Source organism: Chelonia mydas, chromosome 26, assembly GCF_015237465.2.
Source record: "Chelonia mydas isolate rCheMyd1 chromosome 26, rCheMyd1.pri.v2, whole genome shotgun sequence".
Taxonomy (NCBI): domain Eukaryota; kingdom Metazoa; phylum Chordata; order Testudines; family Cheloniidae; genus Chelonia; species Chelonia mydas.
The window spans coordinates 15,609,297-15,625,637 of record NC_057859.1 but is presented as its reverse complement, the minus strand read 5'-3'; the positions used below and the strand labels follow the sequence as shown (position 1 = coordinate 15,625,637).

The 16,341-nt window shown below is 45.6% G+C and overlaps 1 protein-coding gene and 1 pseudogene across 2 annotated transcripts in view; one reads left to right on the top strand and one right to left on the bottom strand.

Moving 5' to 3' along the window:
- Positions 1-13,628, top strand: part of CKAP2L (cytoskeleton associated protein 2 like) — a 34,271-nt gene extending 20,643 nt beyond the window's left edge. For both annotated transcript variants that reach the window (XM_037886238.2, XM_037886239.2), the window contains 5 exons: positions 1,917-2,124; positions 4,662-4,817; positions 6,368-6,431; positions 12,083-12,278; positions 12,924-13,628. In XM_037886238.2, the coding sequence (XP_037742166.1) occupies positions 1,917-2,124; positions 4,662-4,817; positions 6,368-6,431; positions 12,083-12,278; positions 12,924-13,140 (841 nt within the window). In that variant the 3' untranslated portion in view covers positions 13,141-13,628. The remainder of the gene's footprint in view (positions 1-1,916; positions 2,125-4,661; positions 4,818-6,367; positions 6,432-12,082; positions 12,279-12,923) is intronic.
- A 146-nt stretch (positions 13,629-13,774) lies between these two features.
- LOC102935839 overlaps positions 13,775-16,341 on the bottom strand; it is a 32,261-nt pseudogene continuing 29,694 nt past the window's right edge.

The window sequence follows — 16,341 nt, the reverse complement described above, 5'->3', positions numbered from 1 at the left end:
CTGGGGATGTGAAATGTTTATTACCTAGTGCCAGGTAGACATGCTGCTAATCTGCCCCAAGATATCTGTAACATTTCAGTAGGTGTTCTATTCCTTCAAAAATAGTTTACCAGATCTATTCAGGATTATGTCAACCTGAAAAGAGATGGAATATCTTCTTAAATTGACCTGCAAGTTCTGTTGGTAGTAGTCTGTCCTTTTTAATGGTTTGGGGCTACTGAGGTGTTTTACATTCTGACTGGTATTAATGTCCAGAGCAGGGATCTGCAACTTTTGGCACGCGGCCCACCAGGGTAAGCCCCCTGGCAGGCTGGGCTGGTTTGTTTACCTGGTGCGTCTGCAGGTTCGGCTGATCACAGCTCCCACTGGCCGCGGTTTGCCGCTCCAGGCCAATGGGGGCTGTGGGAAGGGCGGCCAGCACATCCCTTGGCCCGTGCCACTTCCCACAGCCCCCATTGGCCTGGACTGGCGAACCGCAGCCAGTGGGAGCTGCGATCGGCCGAATCTGCGGACACGCCAGGTAAACAAACCAGCCCAGCTCGCCATGGGGGCTTACTGTGGTGGGCCGTGTGCCAAAGGTTGCTGATCCCTGCTCCAGAGACTGAAAAAACACATGAATGAGAAATAGATGAGATTTCTAAGCCACGAATCTACCTTAGCATCCAGGTTACAATCAAGCTCTGGCCTGTTTCTGACCAGAACATTTGAAACGTAAAGAACCTTACTCTTTTCCCTCTGTCCTGCAGACTATGCAAACAGACTACTTTGAAAAGCAATCATTTTGGATGATGGGCCCATTCTCTTACTAAAATCACCGCTCCTCACCTCCAGAAAATCCCTACAACCTTGCTGCCTATTGAATTCCTCTCTCTCGTGCTCATTTCAAGCTGCTGTCTGGGCTCATTGGAAAGCACAGAATCTAAACCTTCTAATGTATTTGAAAGTACCTGAAAGATCCTATGAATTATGGAGTTGCTTTAAGGCAAACATTTGGCCCTGAATATAATAATTTTAAACTGGATGGGTTTGCTTAGAGCTGCCCATTACTAGGGCCTAAATCTGCCAGGTCATCATATCTTCTAGTCTGAGCTTCAAAAATGTACCTGATTAACTAAAGGTTGATCAAGAATGGAGACAGGATCCTGCTGAAATTCAAGGGTAACCCCTAGGAGAAGGGAAGGGAGGCACTCTGGGCTCCTTTCTCCTCCCATCAGAGTGTTGTCTCTGGAACTCACTGGGTAGCTTCTTTCATATCAACCTGGTAAGCAGGTCTCTGCTAAACTTGGAGCTCTTCCTTGAGCAGCAACAATAGCAACAGCATGATACCCTTTCTGCAATTCCCTTTCTCCTGTGCATATCTTACCCCACCACTCTACTTACCCCCAGCAAAAGCAGTAAAGTGAAACTTGCTAGAATAGGGTCAGTTTCGCTTTGCAGTGGGCCTGAGAATGCAATGAGATTGTGCTAATGATTCACTTTGGATAGAAAAGGATTGTAAATTCAGATGCAGCAAGGAGGGTTCTCTGAAATTTCCCATAGCATAGGACAAGTGTTGAAGCTTATGGCTTTGGTTTAATGCTGAATCATTAGAAGGCTGTATTCAGAATGTAGTAATTTGTTTATAAATCAATCAAGCACTGTAGGGATGATCTGACTGGAAACACCAGTGATGTCACCATCTTACTGAGTAGGAAAGAAGAGGTGCAACTGACACTTTAATTTTAAAAAGGAGGGTTCTTTTCTAGCCTTGCCCAGCTCTTTCAATAGATCTTGGAATATATGTCATATCTATTAGCTCTTTATGAGCAACATATGACTAAGACAAAAATCAGAGCTGTAGCCCAGGGGATAGCGTTGGTAAATGAGAACTGGTGATCCGATGTTGATGGTCTAATGATCTATTTGCCCTTTGATAGGAAGCAACTGGAGCAGTGGCTGGCATCCAAAGGGAAATCGTATAAACGTCCACCCATGACACTGCCTGCTAAAAAGCCAACCAAGACGATGATGAACCTGTCCTTCTGGGATGGCATGGAGGAGGAGGAGGAGGAGAAGAGAAAGCAGCTCTACGTGTCGGACAAGATCAACAGCATGTTGGCAGAGTGTCTGGAACTCACTGAGAAGGTGAGGACAGAGCAGGAGTGGCTTTAACAACCTGCTACTCTTAATGTGTTTTGGGAGACTGTTAGGCAGAGATAGCATATGAAGTTTTGCAGAGGTAGCTTGAGGCAACCCTAACTTGTAATACAGGGGCATAGTTTGTGAAGACTGCAGGCCCCAGCATGCAGCATTCTTTTTGCTCAGTGGCCTTACTGCTTGGATCTGGCCTGCCAGATGCTGCCACTGGATAATGGGATGAATCACTTTGATAGTTGCCCTGTTCTGTTCATTTCCTCTGAAGCATCTGGCATTGACCACTGTCGAAAGATAGGATACTGGGCTAGACGGACCATCAGTCTGGCCGTTCTTATAGTTCTTATCAATCAGCCCCATTCTGCAGTGTCTCTAGTCAAGATGAGGACCATTGCAATTTGCTCTTTGATGCCTAAATTAGGTGCAGCCATCTGGGTTGGAGCAAACTCCCAGTACAGATCTAAGGCAAAATTGCAGTGTCCATACTGACCCAATTTCTTTCCTACCAATTAAATATTAATGTGATAGGATGAAAATCTGTTGCTCAGCTTTCCTTGAAGGATTCCATAGCCCACTGCAGTAAGAGATATAATTGAGATCCTGTGGACTGTGGAGATTTCAGTTACATAGCAAAGCAGCACTGAAATCTGTGCTAAAATGGGAATTTTATATCATTAATAGATGACAAAATAATTGATACCTTGAGCGTTACCCATGATTTAAAATTTCTTGTCACAAATTTTTTCTTGCTGCTCACAGTGCATTTGGTCCCAGAAACTTCCAAGTCCAGCATCATACCTTAACTTGTGTCTAAATCTGTACATTTTTGAAGAACCTTACTGTTGTTGAATTTCATTGCTGGAAATGCCACGTGACTGTACATGATCTGTATGGGTATTTATATGGTCCCCCATCACCACAGTATCAGCTCCTCAGAAATTAAATGTATCATCGCAACACCCCTGTGATACATCTGTGACACTTTGGGGTTCAACCCAGACCAGGAAGGGATTGTGTCACTGCCTGCCCCACAACCCTGGATACCTTAAATGTTATGCTGCTGTGGCTGACAGCTCTGACACAAACAGCGTGCACACAATCGTGCAGGTCACATCCTGGCTTCCACCGTCCAGTGACCAACATTCTCCCAGTCCCAAATTTCCCCAAAGCTGTCTCTCTGCAGTGTCCAGCCCTCTCCTGGAGCACTTGCAGAAGTTAAATTTGTTGCTTCTTTTAAAGAGACAATACACTACAACTCATTAATTTAACTGGGATTTGACAGACATTTCAATCACAGCACTGAACTGGTTTATAGTAAAAGTAAAACAAGTTCATTTAACAAAAGGACATAGGATTAAGTGATACCAGGTGTAAGGAATAAAGATAGAAAGGATTACAAACAAATGTAAAAATATGCTTTCTAATGACCTAAGACCTAACTTAACAAGCTACAGTCTTTGGTGAGGACTCCTTGAATGATCTTTTTTTTCCAGCAGTGGTTGACTAGCTCTTAGTCAGAATCCCCACAGAATCCAAGGTGCTGGTTTTCCTTGTCTTCTCAGGTGAAGGATAACTTAGGGGTTCTCTGCCCTTTTCTCTATAGTCCAGTAAACCTTTGAAAAGAGTGTCTGTCTCTCTCTCTCTCTCTCTCTCTCACTCACTCAAATTTCAAGAGGCAGGAAGGTTTCCTGGGGGCGCAGTCTCCATCCCGCGGTGAGATTAAGTGATCACTTTTTCCTCCACGTGCTCTGCCGATGGCTTTGATTGCCTGGCATGCAGATAGGCTTTTCTTTGTCTTTGGTCACAACTTGCTCAATTTACATAGCAGACACATTCAAGCAGGCGGAACTGCATTCCTTTGTCTGGAAAATACCTGTTTATCAACTCCCCCATATCTGTCTGTCTTAAATACATTTTAATCATAATTCCAGCACATCTGTATAATCCTTTGTGGGTTGATCATACATATAGCTTTCAAGAATATTAATGGTTAATAAGTTGTTAGTTTTTCAATGACCTATTACATGACACCTTTGGGGTATATATCCTGACCAGTGTATTAGGTGTAGTGAGTATGTCAGGCCTAATGAGTTGTTGACACACAGCTGTGAACCACCAATAGGCCTGTCACAACATTATCCTCATTTTGCTGATGAGCAACTGAGGCACAGAGAAAGTGAATGCGTTACCTAGGGAGGTGGTGGAATCTCCTTCCTTAGATATTTTTAAGGTCAGGCTTGACAAAGCCCTGGCTGGGATGATTTAGTTGGGGATTGGTCCTGCTTTGAGCAGGGGGTTGGACTAGATGACCTCCTGAGGTCCCTTCCAACCCTGATAGTCTATGATTCTATGATTTGCCCAGTGTCACCACAGTAAATATATGTCAGAACTGGGTATTTAACTGAGTCCCAGTCAGGTGCCTCAAATATAAGACCATCCTTCCTCTCCTTGAGGGATGTTAACCGTTAACCTTGTCAGTGGCTTTCCTCCCTTCTAACCTGCACCTTTCTTCCTGATATGATTTGTAGGGTTTTCCTTCAGAGGAGCTCTTCACCACACTGTCCAGTGTTCCAGAGGCAGAGAAGTTTGCAAAGTTCTGGATATGCAAGGCAAAGCTGCTGGCTCGTAATGGCACCATTGACATGACTGGGTTGTATAAAGCAGCGGTTTGTGCTGGTGCTGCGGTGAGTGATTGCTCCACAAACTTCTCATCAGAACTTCCTCTGAATTTGCAAATGTCCCAGCTAGTTCTGGTGGCCTTGACATCAGCAAACCTCATTCAGATATTTCCTGTCTCAGGAGGCTGGGGAAAGCAGCGATGGTGACCCATCGTCTCCAATAAGCTAAACAAATTTTCCAGAGATCAATAGCCAGATCTGATTAGAGGGTGTTTGTGGGTAAACATATTAGTTGAATGTCTCTTAAAGCTGCTTATATGGGGGTGAATAGTGTTAGGCAAAAAGATTCTTTTCCCCAAGAATCAGGCAGGCACAGACAATACTGAAAGGGGTTTATTTATGGTACCAGGAAGACTGATAAACACCTTCCAAGGTGTGGGGTTGCAGTGACCAATTATATACCTTTCTTTTATCACTTCATTTGCATTTATTTTGTTCTTACAGAGACAAACATTGTTTCAGAGACAAAGAATGCACTTAACATGACAGTGACAGGAACAGAACATACGTATCAAACTGTTTTGATTATATCACTTATTCATAACTACCTTAAGGCGAAGGGGTGGGGTGGGGGTGAGTGTTTACATATGTCCGGAGGGCTGTGAATAGAGGGTTTGTTCTGTTCTAAGAGCCAAGTTACTGGGCGAACATTTGACCATATACATTTATTAAGTGTTTACAGTTGTCAGTGTTCTTGGGCTTCCGGTGTTTCTGCTTGTTAGTTACGTAGGTTTCTGTCTTACTGCTAACTGAATTTTAAGTCTTGCCTAACAATAGACACACTGAAATGGCTACACTCTAGCCCTAATTTTAGGTGAGGATAGTTGGTCAACTGTATAATCATGTTCCTTTCTCCAAACATACAGGAGTTACTGAGACACCTGCTCCCCATCACAGTGTAGGAAGGAGGGCAATGTTAAGTTTTCCGTTCAACCAGAGTTTGGAAGTCGCCGTGGCTTGATGAAGGCAGCATAGTTTGGTGGGAGGGGCTGTGGGAGGAGCTATGGGCAGACTGCACAGCTGACAATTTGCAGCCATAGTATGTAGGTCTCTTATGCACTTGTACTATTTCTTGTTATCTTCCATCTACTCAAGCCTAGCCTGTTTCCACCTGGTGTCACTGCAGCCTCTGGCTTGTTGCCCTCTCAGGAGCATGGGATGGTGGCAGTTAATCTTTGTTTTAGAAAGTCTGACATTGAGGTGTGTGACAGACTTTCCCAGAGGACAGGAACATACTGTGGACACCAGAACTGTAACGACACAGACCAAAGTGTGGAGGGGGTGGAATGTTTCTCTTCTTGCTGACAGCATCTAGCAATCCTCTGCTTGCTTGTTCAAGAACAGACTTCAGTCTGCTTACAAATATTTCCCCTTCTCTTTATCATTGATTCACCTAAGTTTGGCTGCCTGGTGCGGGGAGATGGGTTATGATTTAATGGAATAGTGAGTTCCGAACACACTACAGTCTTTGGGACCCAAAGTCTTGGTTCGGGTGCCCACATTTTCCTGAGTCAAGTATGCTCTGACCTTAAAGTTCTCAATTTTTTTTCTTGCAGCCAATCCAGGAGCTGAGAGAAGTTGTTGTTGAGTTTTTGAAAAATACAGACAACGCATCCCAAGGTAACACATACTAAATGAAACTTAAGCCTTGAAAAGACTGAGCAAATGGTTAGCTGGGTGAAACTGGAAGAACGCATGAATGGGAAAAGGCCCTCTGAAGAGGGATGATGTTTCCTTAGGAGTGGAGGAAAATAAGGTCACAGCGTTCTGACTTGGGTGTCTAAATTTGGGCATCAAAGTGCTCTGATTTTCCTAGGTGCTGAGCAACCCCTCAAGCACCCCCCGCCTTGCCTGGAGATTGCAGATGCTCAGCTCCTCTGAAAGCCAGGCTAGCTTGTTAAGTCTTGAAAATGTAGGTCATATAGAGCTGCAGCCCCAGCCAGGTATCAGTAACTCCTAGGCAGCCCTGCCCCCACCAACCAGTTAGTAGACAGCTGCGTTAATCACCTATGAGCTGTTCAACTTTTGTAGCTCCTGGGCTTGCTGCTGCAGAGGCTGACCCAGCCCTACTTCAGCCCTCGGTGTGGGGGTGGGGCCCCTCCTCCAGCAGCCTCAGGGAGCTGCTCTACTGCTCCAGCCAGGGTTAGGGGTGGACGAGGGGGGAGTGCAGGGCTCCCTCTGCTCAGCAGAAGCCCAGCCTGATCAGCAGCGGTGAGACCCTGCTCACCTGGGTCGCCCTGCCTCCTACCTAGATCTCCTGCGCAAGCTCCAGCTCCCAACCAGCTCCAACTGCAAGCAGCACTAGATGAGCCCTGTTTCAGGCAGAGGGAGCCTGGCTGGAGTGGGGGCGCTGCAGTGTCAGGAGAGGGGGAGGGGAGTCCACCATGGGCGCAGTTTAGGGGTGGGGGGACATGCAGAGTCACTGCACTGCCTTCCCCAATTTCTGCCAATGCCAAGCTGCTCTGCTCTACCTAGGTGGGGAAGTGTCTGTCCTCAGGGGTACTATTTAGGGGAGGAAGGGTGGGGGAACTGTCCTGCCCCCCGCCGCCCCCCCCCCCCAGGATAGTAAAAATATGGGGGCAAATTTGTCTCTCTCATCCTCCCTTGCACCTATTCATTCTTTATCTAAAATACTCATTTGGCACTGAAATTAAATAGGTGTTAACAAAATCTGACAAAACAGAGTTTTTCAAAATGTGATTTAAAATCCCTTCTCCTCTCCTTTGCTCAATTTTCTGTCTCTTGACTCTTGTGAATGATATCATTTCACTAGTTCTCTTGGTATCATAGGCTTTGTCTGGACTAGCATTTGTCCTCCTGTTGTAATTATTAGCATTTACTGTCAGATTGCCAATTGCTTGCTAAGTATCAGGACATGGTGGCTCAGTCTCAGGCAAACCACAAAACTTTGTGCCCCACCCCAAAAAAAAATTGGGGAGAACCTCAGTTATCAACATAAATAGCATTTGCAATCAATTAGCTCAAATTATAAGAGGACCACCAACTCCAATCTAGACAAAGCCAAAGCATGAGTCCCCCAGGCTAGGCAGGACCTGGGTCTTTAATATAAAAGGAGGCAACATAAATGTATCTTCCCTCCCCAAAACAAACATGCAAACTAACCAACAAAACACCTAGGCCCCCAAATCTTCATGCCTTCTTTACACATCTGAAAAAAATCAAACGAAGGCACAGTCTCAGTTATTGCCCCTTACAGATCAACTTTAAAAATGAAATTATTCTTTACAAACCTAATTCCCTGAAATCAGGGTAACTGCTGACTTTGTGGGGATGAAAGACTGGATCTGGGTGTGAAAATTTCTCCCTTTCCACCGTTTCAAGTTCATATAGAACAGAGTGCTGGGTTAGGGTAAGAGAAAACTGATTAAGAAAAAGAGGGCCTCAAAAAAATCTTGTCATTGAAAATAGCCACAGGGTTGGTTTAGTAGTCAAGATTTTTAAGGTTGTTTAAGTGAGATACAGTCCCACTAAAATAATCATGTAACATTCAAATTTTACACTTCTAATAACTTTTTTTTTACACATACTTGGGGCTTCAAACTAAGGCTCTGGTCCTGATATTACTCTTTTGGGATCAATCGCGGGATAATTTTCACCACCCACTTCCGTTTTGGGGAAGAAATAATTAAAAAGCTATTCAGGGTTTGGGGTAGAATTTATGGTGCAAATTTAGGTCATTTGGTCAATAGGTTCCCAATATATGTCCTCCCCCTGCATTATTAGCTTCTTTTTCAAAGTACTCTAAAGTCCACATGCACAATGAGATTGTCTAGGATATTGGTATACCACAACAGGGGCAACGGTGCAAGTTTGGAATAATTTGGGTCAGGCGTTCCTCAGATACTGTCTCTCCTTCCCCCCCCCACCCCCCTAAGAAAATTTTAATATTCCAGTTGCTCTAAAACTGAGATGCATAGTGAGATTACCTTGAACAATGGTATTCCACAACTGAAACTGAGATACAGGGGAACTCCCATTGAGATAAATCTGTCATTTCACACCACCCAGAGCTATTGCGTTAGACTATTCATCTCTTTGGACCATCGTAATTCATCTGAGCGCACCCCACTGAATGGGCCATTCCACACATCAACAGTACTCCTGTACTGCAGAGGGCTGTGCAGAGCCCCTTCCTTTACACTAGCTCCCTAAAGTAGATACAAAGTCTGGGGCTCCCTGCTATTCCTCTTGCTGCCTCCAGCTGGTGGATGTGCTCCTCGCAGCCCATCAGTTACCATGCCCCTTTCTTCCCTTGGCCCTTCCCGCCTTACCGGGGGTATGGTGGGGCCAGGAGGAGGGCAGAGCTGGTAGCTAAAGTGGCAGATCATTCCCCTCTCATGGGTGCCCTCCAATTATGCCCCCTCACTAACAGCTCTTCCTCAAGAAAAAAATGTAAATTAACTGCCCAAAAACATGGTTAATGCAGGTCTTGTTTATACTACAATGCCTTTCCCAACCCTAAACTATGCCAGCTAGACTCACCCCTGCTTAATACCCTCTTCAACTCAAGAAATGTGTTTCAGATTCCTGCTGACACTGCCAGTCTGACATGCCTTCTCTGCCTTGTCAGACTGGGTTTATATCTGCTGGTGAACCACAGAGCCACTCATTAGACTGCTTCCCAGGCTGGTGAACCAACTATGATTCATTAATTTTATACCAGTGTAACTCCACTGATTTCATTGGGATTGCTCCTGATTTACACTGCTACAAATGAGGAGAGACTCAGGCACAGGCACTGACTTTGTGGGTGCTCCAGGCCTTAAGCATCCACGGGAAAAAATAGTGGGGGTGGTCAACACCTGCTAGCCACAGCTGGGCTGCCCTTCAACCGTTCGGCAGCTGACATGGGGCCTTGGGAGGGGGGAGGGGAGGCAGGAAGAGGTGGAATGAGGGCGGGGCCTGGAGAGAGTGGAGCCGGGACAGGAAGAGTTGGAGCGAGGGTGGGGCCTCGAGGGAGGGGGTGGAGTAGGGCGGGGCTCTAGGGTGAAGTGGAGGTGGAGCACCCACTGGGAACAATAAAAGTCAGTGCCTATGGTAGGTCATGCTATATGCAAGGGGATAGAAAGTAACAATGGAGTCTATTGAATACAATGCTCCCTTAAGCTTGACCATGCAACATGTCCTTGCATATGGGGCTGGAATAGGGCCTATGTGGAAGGGTAAAGGATGCAAGATCATGTGTTACAGAGCAGGACAGCAAAGATTTCAGCTTTTCTCCACCTATGGGCAGCAGAAAGGTATGCCTGGGAATCCTGGTCTTGTACCCTTAGTTTCCTGCGATCGTTAAGAGATGAAGTGCAGGTTTCTCAGTGCACATGCAATGGGGAGAGAAGCAGTGATGACCATTATCAAGAAGTTAAGAAAAGACAATACCTCTTGTCCCACCCCACCCTCAAGCCTCTGCTGGTCTTCTAATCAAACAGCCATCCCCAGTAGTATATCTGGTATCTCGGCATCCACTCTCTAATCTGCTCATCCTTCTGAGGGACATGAATGTGCTTAATGTTCCTAACTGAATGAGTCACTAACCGAAAATGCTCTGTAAAGGTGACTAGCCAAAGAAAAATAAATAGAGGTCTGTCTTTTTGCTGCTTTGAGATAAAGAAGGCCTCAGGTTTTTAAATATTTTTCATGCTTGTTTGTTATCTTAGTATCGAGACCACCAAACCTGTTTTTTCTGGAAGTCTTGGAGGTGTGTTAAGAGCTTTCCACTCATGGGGCAGTGTTGCTAAATCTTAATAGAGAACTCTTTTCTCCCATTTGTTTGTAGGGTGTTTGGGTTAAATAGAGGTTACCGTTGGAATAAAAGTCCCTTTCCCCTCTCAGCTAATCAGCTGTCACTTCCTTGATGTTTGCTATAATACATCAATTTCTCCAAAGATCCATAGTGCTCTCCAGTTTAGAGAAGATACATATTGTATAGATGTTATGGCCAGAAAGGGCCATTGTGATCCAGGCAAGAGATTATCACCTTGTGATTTCACTGTCAAGCCCAATAATTCGCGGTTGCATTACAAGATATCTCTGTAGGGAAAAAGAAAAAAAAAAGATTTCCAATCTGGATTTAAAGACTCATGTGCTGATGAATTTTATCCCATCCCTTGGGAAGCAGATCTGGGGGTTAATTTCCCTCCCTGTTAAACGTGTGCCTTTTTTCCAGGGTGAATTTTTCAGAAATCAGCTTCCTAATATTTCTAAAAACAAAAAAACCTTCCTTAGCAGTGCCTCACTCCATCACAGAGAATGACCCACGACCAGTTTTCTTTTGCAAGTCACTGTTTGCTATAACAGATTAAAAACTGGCTTCTTCCGAAGTGTTGCATTACTGTAACCCTACTCGAGCTTGCAGCTTCCTTCCTTCCCTCTTTAAGCCAAACTGGGGCCACAAAACTTGGAATTGAAATGCTGTCATAACCATAAGAGTAGCCTAAAATTCCTCCTTACCTGTAAGAGGTTAAGAAGTTCAAATAACCTGGTTGGCACCTGACCAAAGGAACGAATGGGGACAAAAGATACTTTCAAATCTGGGTGGGGGGAGGCTTTGTTTTGGGTTCTTTGTTTCTGTGTTCGTTCGCTCTTGGGACTAAGCGGGACCGGACATCAATCCATGTCTTCCAAACCGTTTTGAACCAGTCTATCATATTACAGAAATTGTAAGTAAGCAAGGCAAGGCATATTAGTTTATCTTTGTTTTCTCAACTTGTGAATTTTCCCTTTGCTGGAGGGAGGTTTATCCCTGTTTTGCTGTAACTTTGAAACTAAGGCTAGAGGGGGTTCCTCTGTGTTTTGTGCATCTTTTGTTACCCTGTAAAGTTATCTTCCAACCTGATTTTACAGAGGGGATTTTTACCTTTTCTTCTTTTTTTAAATAAAATTCTTCTTTTAAGAACTGATTGATTTTTTTTCAGTGTCCAAAGATCCAGGGATTTGGGTCTGTGTTCACATTGTAACCAATAAGTTAGGATATTAGTCTCAAGCCTCCCCAGGAAAGGGGTTGTAAGGGCTTGGGGGGATATTTTGAGGGAACAGGAACTCCAAGTGATCCTTTCCCTCATTCTTTGTCTAAATCACTTGGTGGTGGCAGCATGCTGTTCAAGGACAAGGTGGAATTTGTGCCTTGGGAAAGTTTTTAACCTAAGCTGGTAAAAATAAGTTTAGAGGGTCTTGCATGCAGGTCCCCACATCTGTACACCAGAGTTCAGCGTGGGGAAGGAAGAGTGACACATGCCCTTTTTCTTCCTCTCCAGGGGTCCCTGCAGACCCTTCTGCTGAAGTCAGCTCTCTCATAGTGGAGGATACAGCTGAACAGCCAGGGCTTCAGGGGCCCAGAACTCCTTGCCCTAGCTTGAGAGAGCAGGCTGTGGCAACTCCACAATCCAGTTTAAGGTTCTTGACTAGCAAGCCAGTCTCCTTGGTCAAGTTACAAGTTGTCCCAGTGCCCAGGTAAGAACCTGTAACCTGCAGTTCAAGCTGCTCTTATCCCTACTGTTGTATGCTGTTCCTCATGTCCAGTGATCAGACCTTTCTGCCTGTTGCTATCAGCCAGCATGTCACTAGCCAAGAGATCGGCCATGCTTCTCCCATCATTGTGTGGGGTCATGAGGCAGTTTTTGGCTTCCTGTCTTGCTCCTGAGCTTTGCAGGGCAAGGCTCCCTGGGGCTTTGATCCTGCAGTGTCTTGATTATAGCTGCAACTACATCAGCCCTGAGTTCTTGTTTCCAGGTCAGCAAAATGTGGTGAAGACCTTAACAGGATGGCGGACAGGGGTGGGCAGAGTGGCCATCATCACAGTGAGCCCTGCAGAGCTGTGATACCCCTGATTAGTGATTTTTTTAAGGGGGAGACCGATCTGAAGGAAGCCTCAGTGAAGGGATCCATGTTGTAGCCTTTCAGATGGGCGTGGGCCTTTCATTGTGGGTAGGGGTAATCCCAGCCTGGATGGTAGGAATCTAGTAGCTCCCCAAACCTCTTCTGCTTTATAGTGCTGTGTCTTTGTCTAGGGTCTACGTGTGGGAGACCAGACTAGGGCAATGGGACTCTTCAACCAGCCAAGCTTCAGCTAAGGGGCTTTTTCTCTTCTCTTTGCAGAATAAAGGGACTGTCTGATATGCAAGACTGGAAATTCTTAACCCCAGTGCGGCGTTCTCTGCGGATAGAGCATGCCATATCCCGCTACCCAGAGATGCTGAAGGAACATGACACTGTAGTGTCTTCCCTTGATGAAATAATGGCCATGGAGGATGTGAGCCAGTTCGTGTTTCGTAAAAATGAGGCCCTGCTGGAAGAGGAGGACCTGGAGCTTTAGGGCTTGTAGTGCTCAGAAGAGAAATGCTGCAGCAAGAATATCCAAAGCATTTCCACTGCATCAAAAGGGGCCCCAAGCACAGGCTGGTGGCACCCACAGTGTTATCCAAGCTTCATGGCCAGAGCTTCTGTTGTGGCTTCCTCTGCCTGACTAAAGGGAAGGCTGTAAATATACTGGGGGAAATGTGTCATTGCCTTTCTACAGTGTTACTACTCTTAATGATGTACATACCCTGTGACACAGTATAACCTAGCACATTGCACACTGGCCTGGGACACAAGGGAGCTGTTTTTGGCTCTACTGCTGGCCTGCTGGGTGACCTTGAACATCTGTCTGTGCCTCAGATTCCCCATATGTAAAATGGGGGATAATAATACCAACCTCCTTTGTAAAGTGCTGTGAGATCAATGCATGGAAGAGCACTATGTAAGACCTAGGTGGTGGTACTGTGATGAATAAACTAATGCTGAATACTTTGAGCCATTAAATAGCATTAAATAGAAGCTTTTTTCCCTGCCACATACTGCAGGCCTTAGAATAGCAGCCCTGCAGTATGATGAGCCAAGAGGGGACACCAGAGCAAAGCAAAGACCTTGCAAAGGGGCCCTGGCCTGTAATCCCACCACATGGGCAGGGCTTCTCAGCACAACTAATGTTGCACCTCCAATAGCCTTGTGCCTCTTAAAATGGTGCAGGAAAACTCTCAGGATTAATTTAGAGCAGCTGGTTTGGCTGCAGGACTTCCCACTACCATAGCAGTGCAGTATTTCAGTGACCACCTCTCTTCAGTGACTAAGTATTTCTAAAGCATCTTGAATGCTCAATACCGAGAGGGGGTTGTGCCTGGTCCCAGTCTCCACACTGCGTTGGGGGACATATATCAGACCCTCTCCCCCCGAAGACAGTAGCCGCTGGTCTTATTTTGTAGTGTCTTTATGAATAAACTAAATTTTAAAAAATGTATACAGTAGCCTTAAAAATTCTCCCACCTCGTCAAACTCCTCCATTCTCAAAGAGCTGCCTGTGTGCTTTGAGCCACGAAAGGCAATGCAGGAGCAGCTCTGCCCACAGCCTAAAGGAGACACAAAGGAGAATTGGGACCCAAAGGAGAATGCATGCGCGTGCGCACACACACACAAAACTATTCTCCATCCCCTTTGACCTATGATAGGTAGGGCCCTCTCAGCACTATTTCAGGGATAGATGGTATGTATACTTGGATGCTGCTGTGATCTGGATGCCTATTCACTTTATGGGATAGTCTGGTAGCTGACTTGATTTAAATTTATGATCAGGAACTTTCTCTGCCCTGCTCTGGAAGGCTGCAGTGCTAGGGTACACCTGCATTTCCAGTAGAGCCATCGTTTAGCACCAAAGGGAAAAAGTATGGAGCTTGTGACTTTAAACTTCAGTCAGGTTTGAGTCTTACTGGGACAACTTGGATTCCTTCTTCCCTGAACAGACCTAGGGCAACCTTCATTCATAAGCCTTCATTTGTATAGCACAAGCCTTTAAAAACAGAGACTGCAGTGAGACAGACAAGCCCAGTGTTCTCAGGCTAGGAAACTTAACGGTACTCAGTTTGTGGGAGGGGGTTGGGCACTATCAAGCATCCCTGCTGATATAAATGCAGTGGGGCTGCAAAGTGTTTCCTGCATGCATCCGATGAAGTGAGCTGTAGCTCATGAAAGCTTATGCTCAAATAAATTTGTTAGTCTCTAGGGTGTCACAAGTACTCCTTTTCTTTTCCCTGAAGGAGCTGGGATTCCAGCTCAAAATAAATCCAGTGTACACTGAATGAGAGTTCACACTACCTGGGGGGATGGTTGGGGAGTGGAGGCAGAGGGCACAGATCAGCAGTGCCTGCTCCAAGCCCCAGAATCCAGGTTCAGCCACAATCCCCAGAGAATGGGGAGCCTTCTTTTCCAAAACATCCCATGTAACGGCAGTGGAATTGGTCAGGGTCACTCCTGGCTTGTAAGGGGTGGGTATCTGACTACAGGAATCCCACCGCTGTAGTACACTCGCACAAAGCAACAACTGCTACATGAGTCAACTTAGCAAAGGAGAAATCAGAGTCGGGACTGGACAGAGAAACTAGGGTACCCCAGACTTCTTGTGCACCAGCAGTGGCCTCTTACCCTTCCCTGGCTGCTGCAAGCTTTCCTGCCTCAGGGGGCAGTTGAGGAGATGTCTGGCCATGAACTGTCTCCACTGAATAAATCCCTGGAGGAAAATGCAAATAACTGCTGGATTCCAAAGGGGCCTCCTAGGCAGGGACAGTTTCAGAACACCCTCCCGTTTCACAGGATTTTGATGCCTCAGAAAAATGCTTTGTTCTAGGTTTGGCAGCTGCTGTCCAGTCAGCAATCAGCCTGTGGCCCGGCTCAGTCATCGTCGTCATCCTCAGCCTCGTCAGTGTCCTGAAAAATGCCTCTGAGGTTCTGGAATGAGAGATGGTAGGTGGGGAAAAGATGGTTGGCACCACCTGAAAGCTGTGTCCATGTCACTGCTGCTCTAAAACCCCCTCTCATGTAGTAGGTATCAGCACAGGACTATATATTTAAGGCCACTCCTGTCCTGCCCCGCAATACCCATTCCTGCATTGTTTCTTGCATTTTTATCCCTCTCCCACCCGCAAAAAGCCTTTGCTCCCACAAGAGACAGATTCCCCCATGCAACTTCAGGGAAAAAAGAGAGAGAGAAATTTATTATATAAAAATGGAATTCAGACATTTTTACCACTAAACAAATCTTGTTTAAACCATGTAAAAAATATTTTGTCTGGTTATAATGTCAAATCTTTCTAGCCCTCACTTAAATTTAAGTATTAAAACCTTTATTTTTTACAGAGAAAGTGGCTTTACATTGCTGAAATTTTATTTATGACAAACTGACGAGATATTTAGTGTTTTCCTGCAAATTTCTACAGACTGTTTTTTTTCCCCACCCACAACAAAGTACATTTTACCCACTCCCGCTATTATGGCAGCAGGTCTTGTGGGATCCCAGGCCTGCTGCAGGGCTTTAGCCCACAGCCACACTGGGTCCAGGGCAACCTGTTGTATTTTCCCCTCAGCTCTGGTGGGAGAGCTTCAAGTTTTCTGAGTTACTAAACATTTAAAGGACAAAAGACAGCAAATCTGAGCTGGGTTGCGACATCTCCCCCAAGCCATGAGCGTGGGCCTGGATAAGCTGACC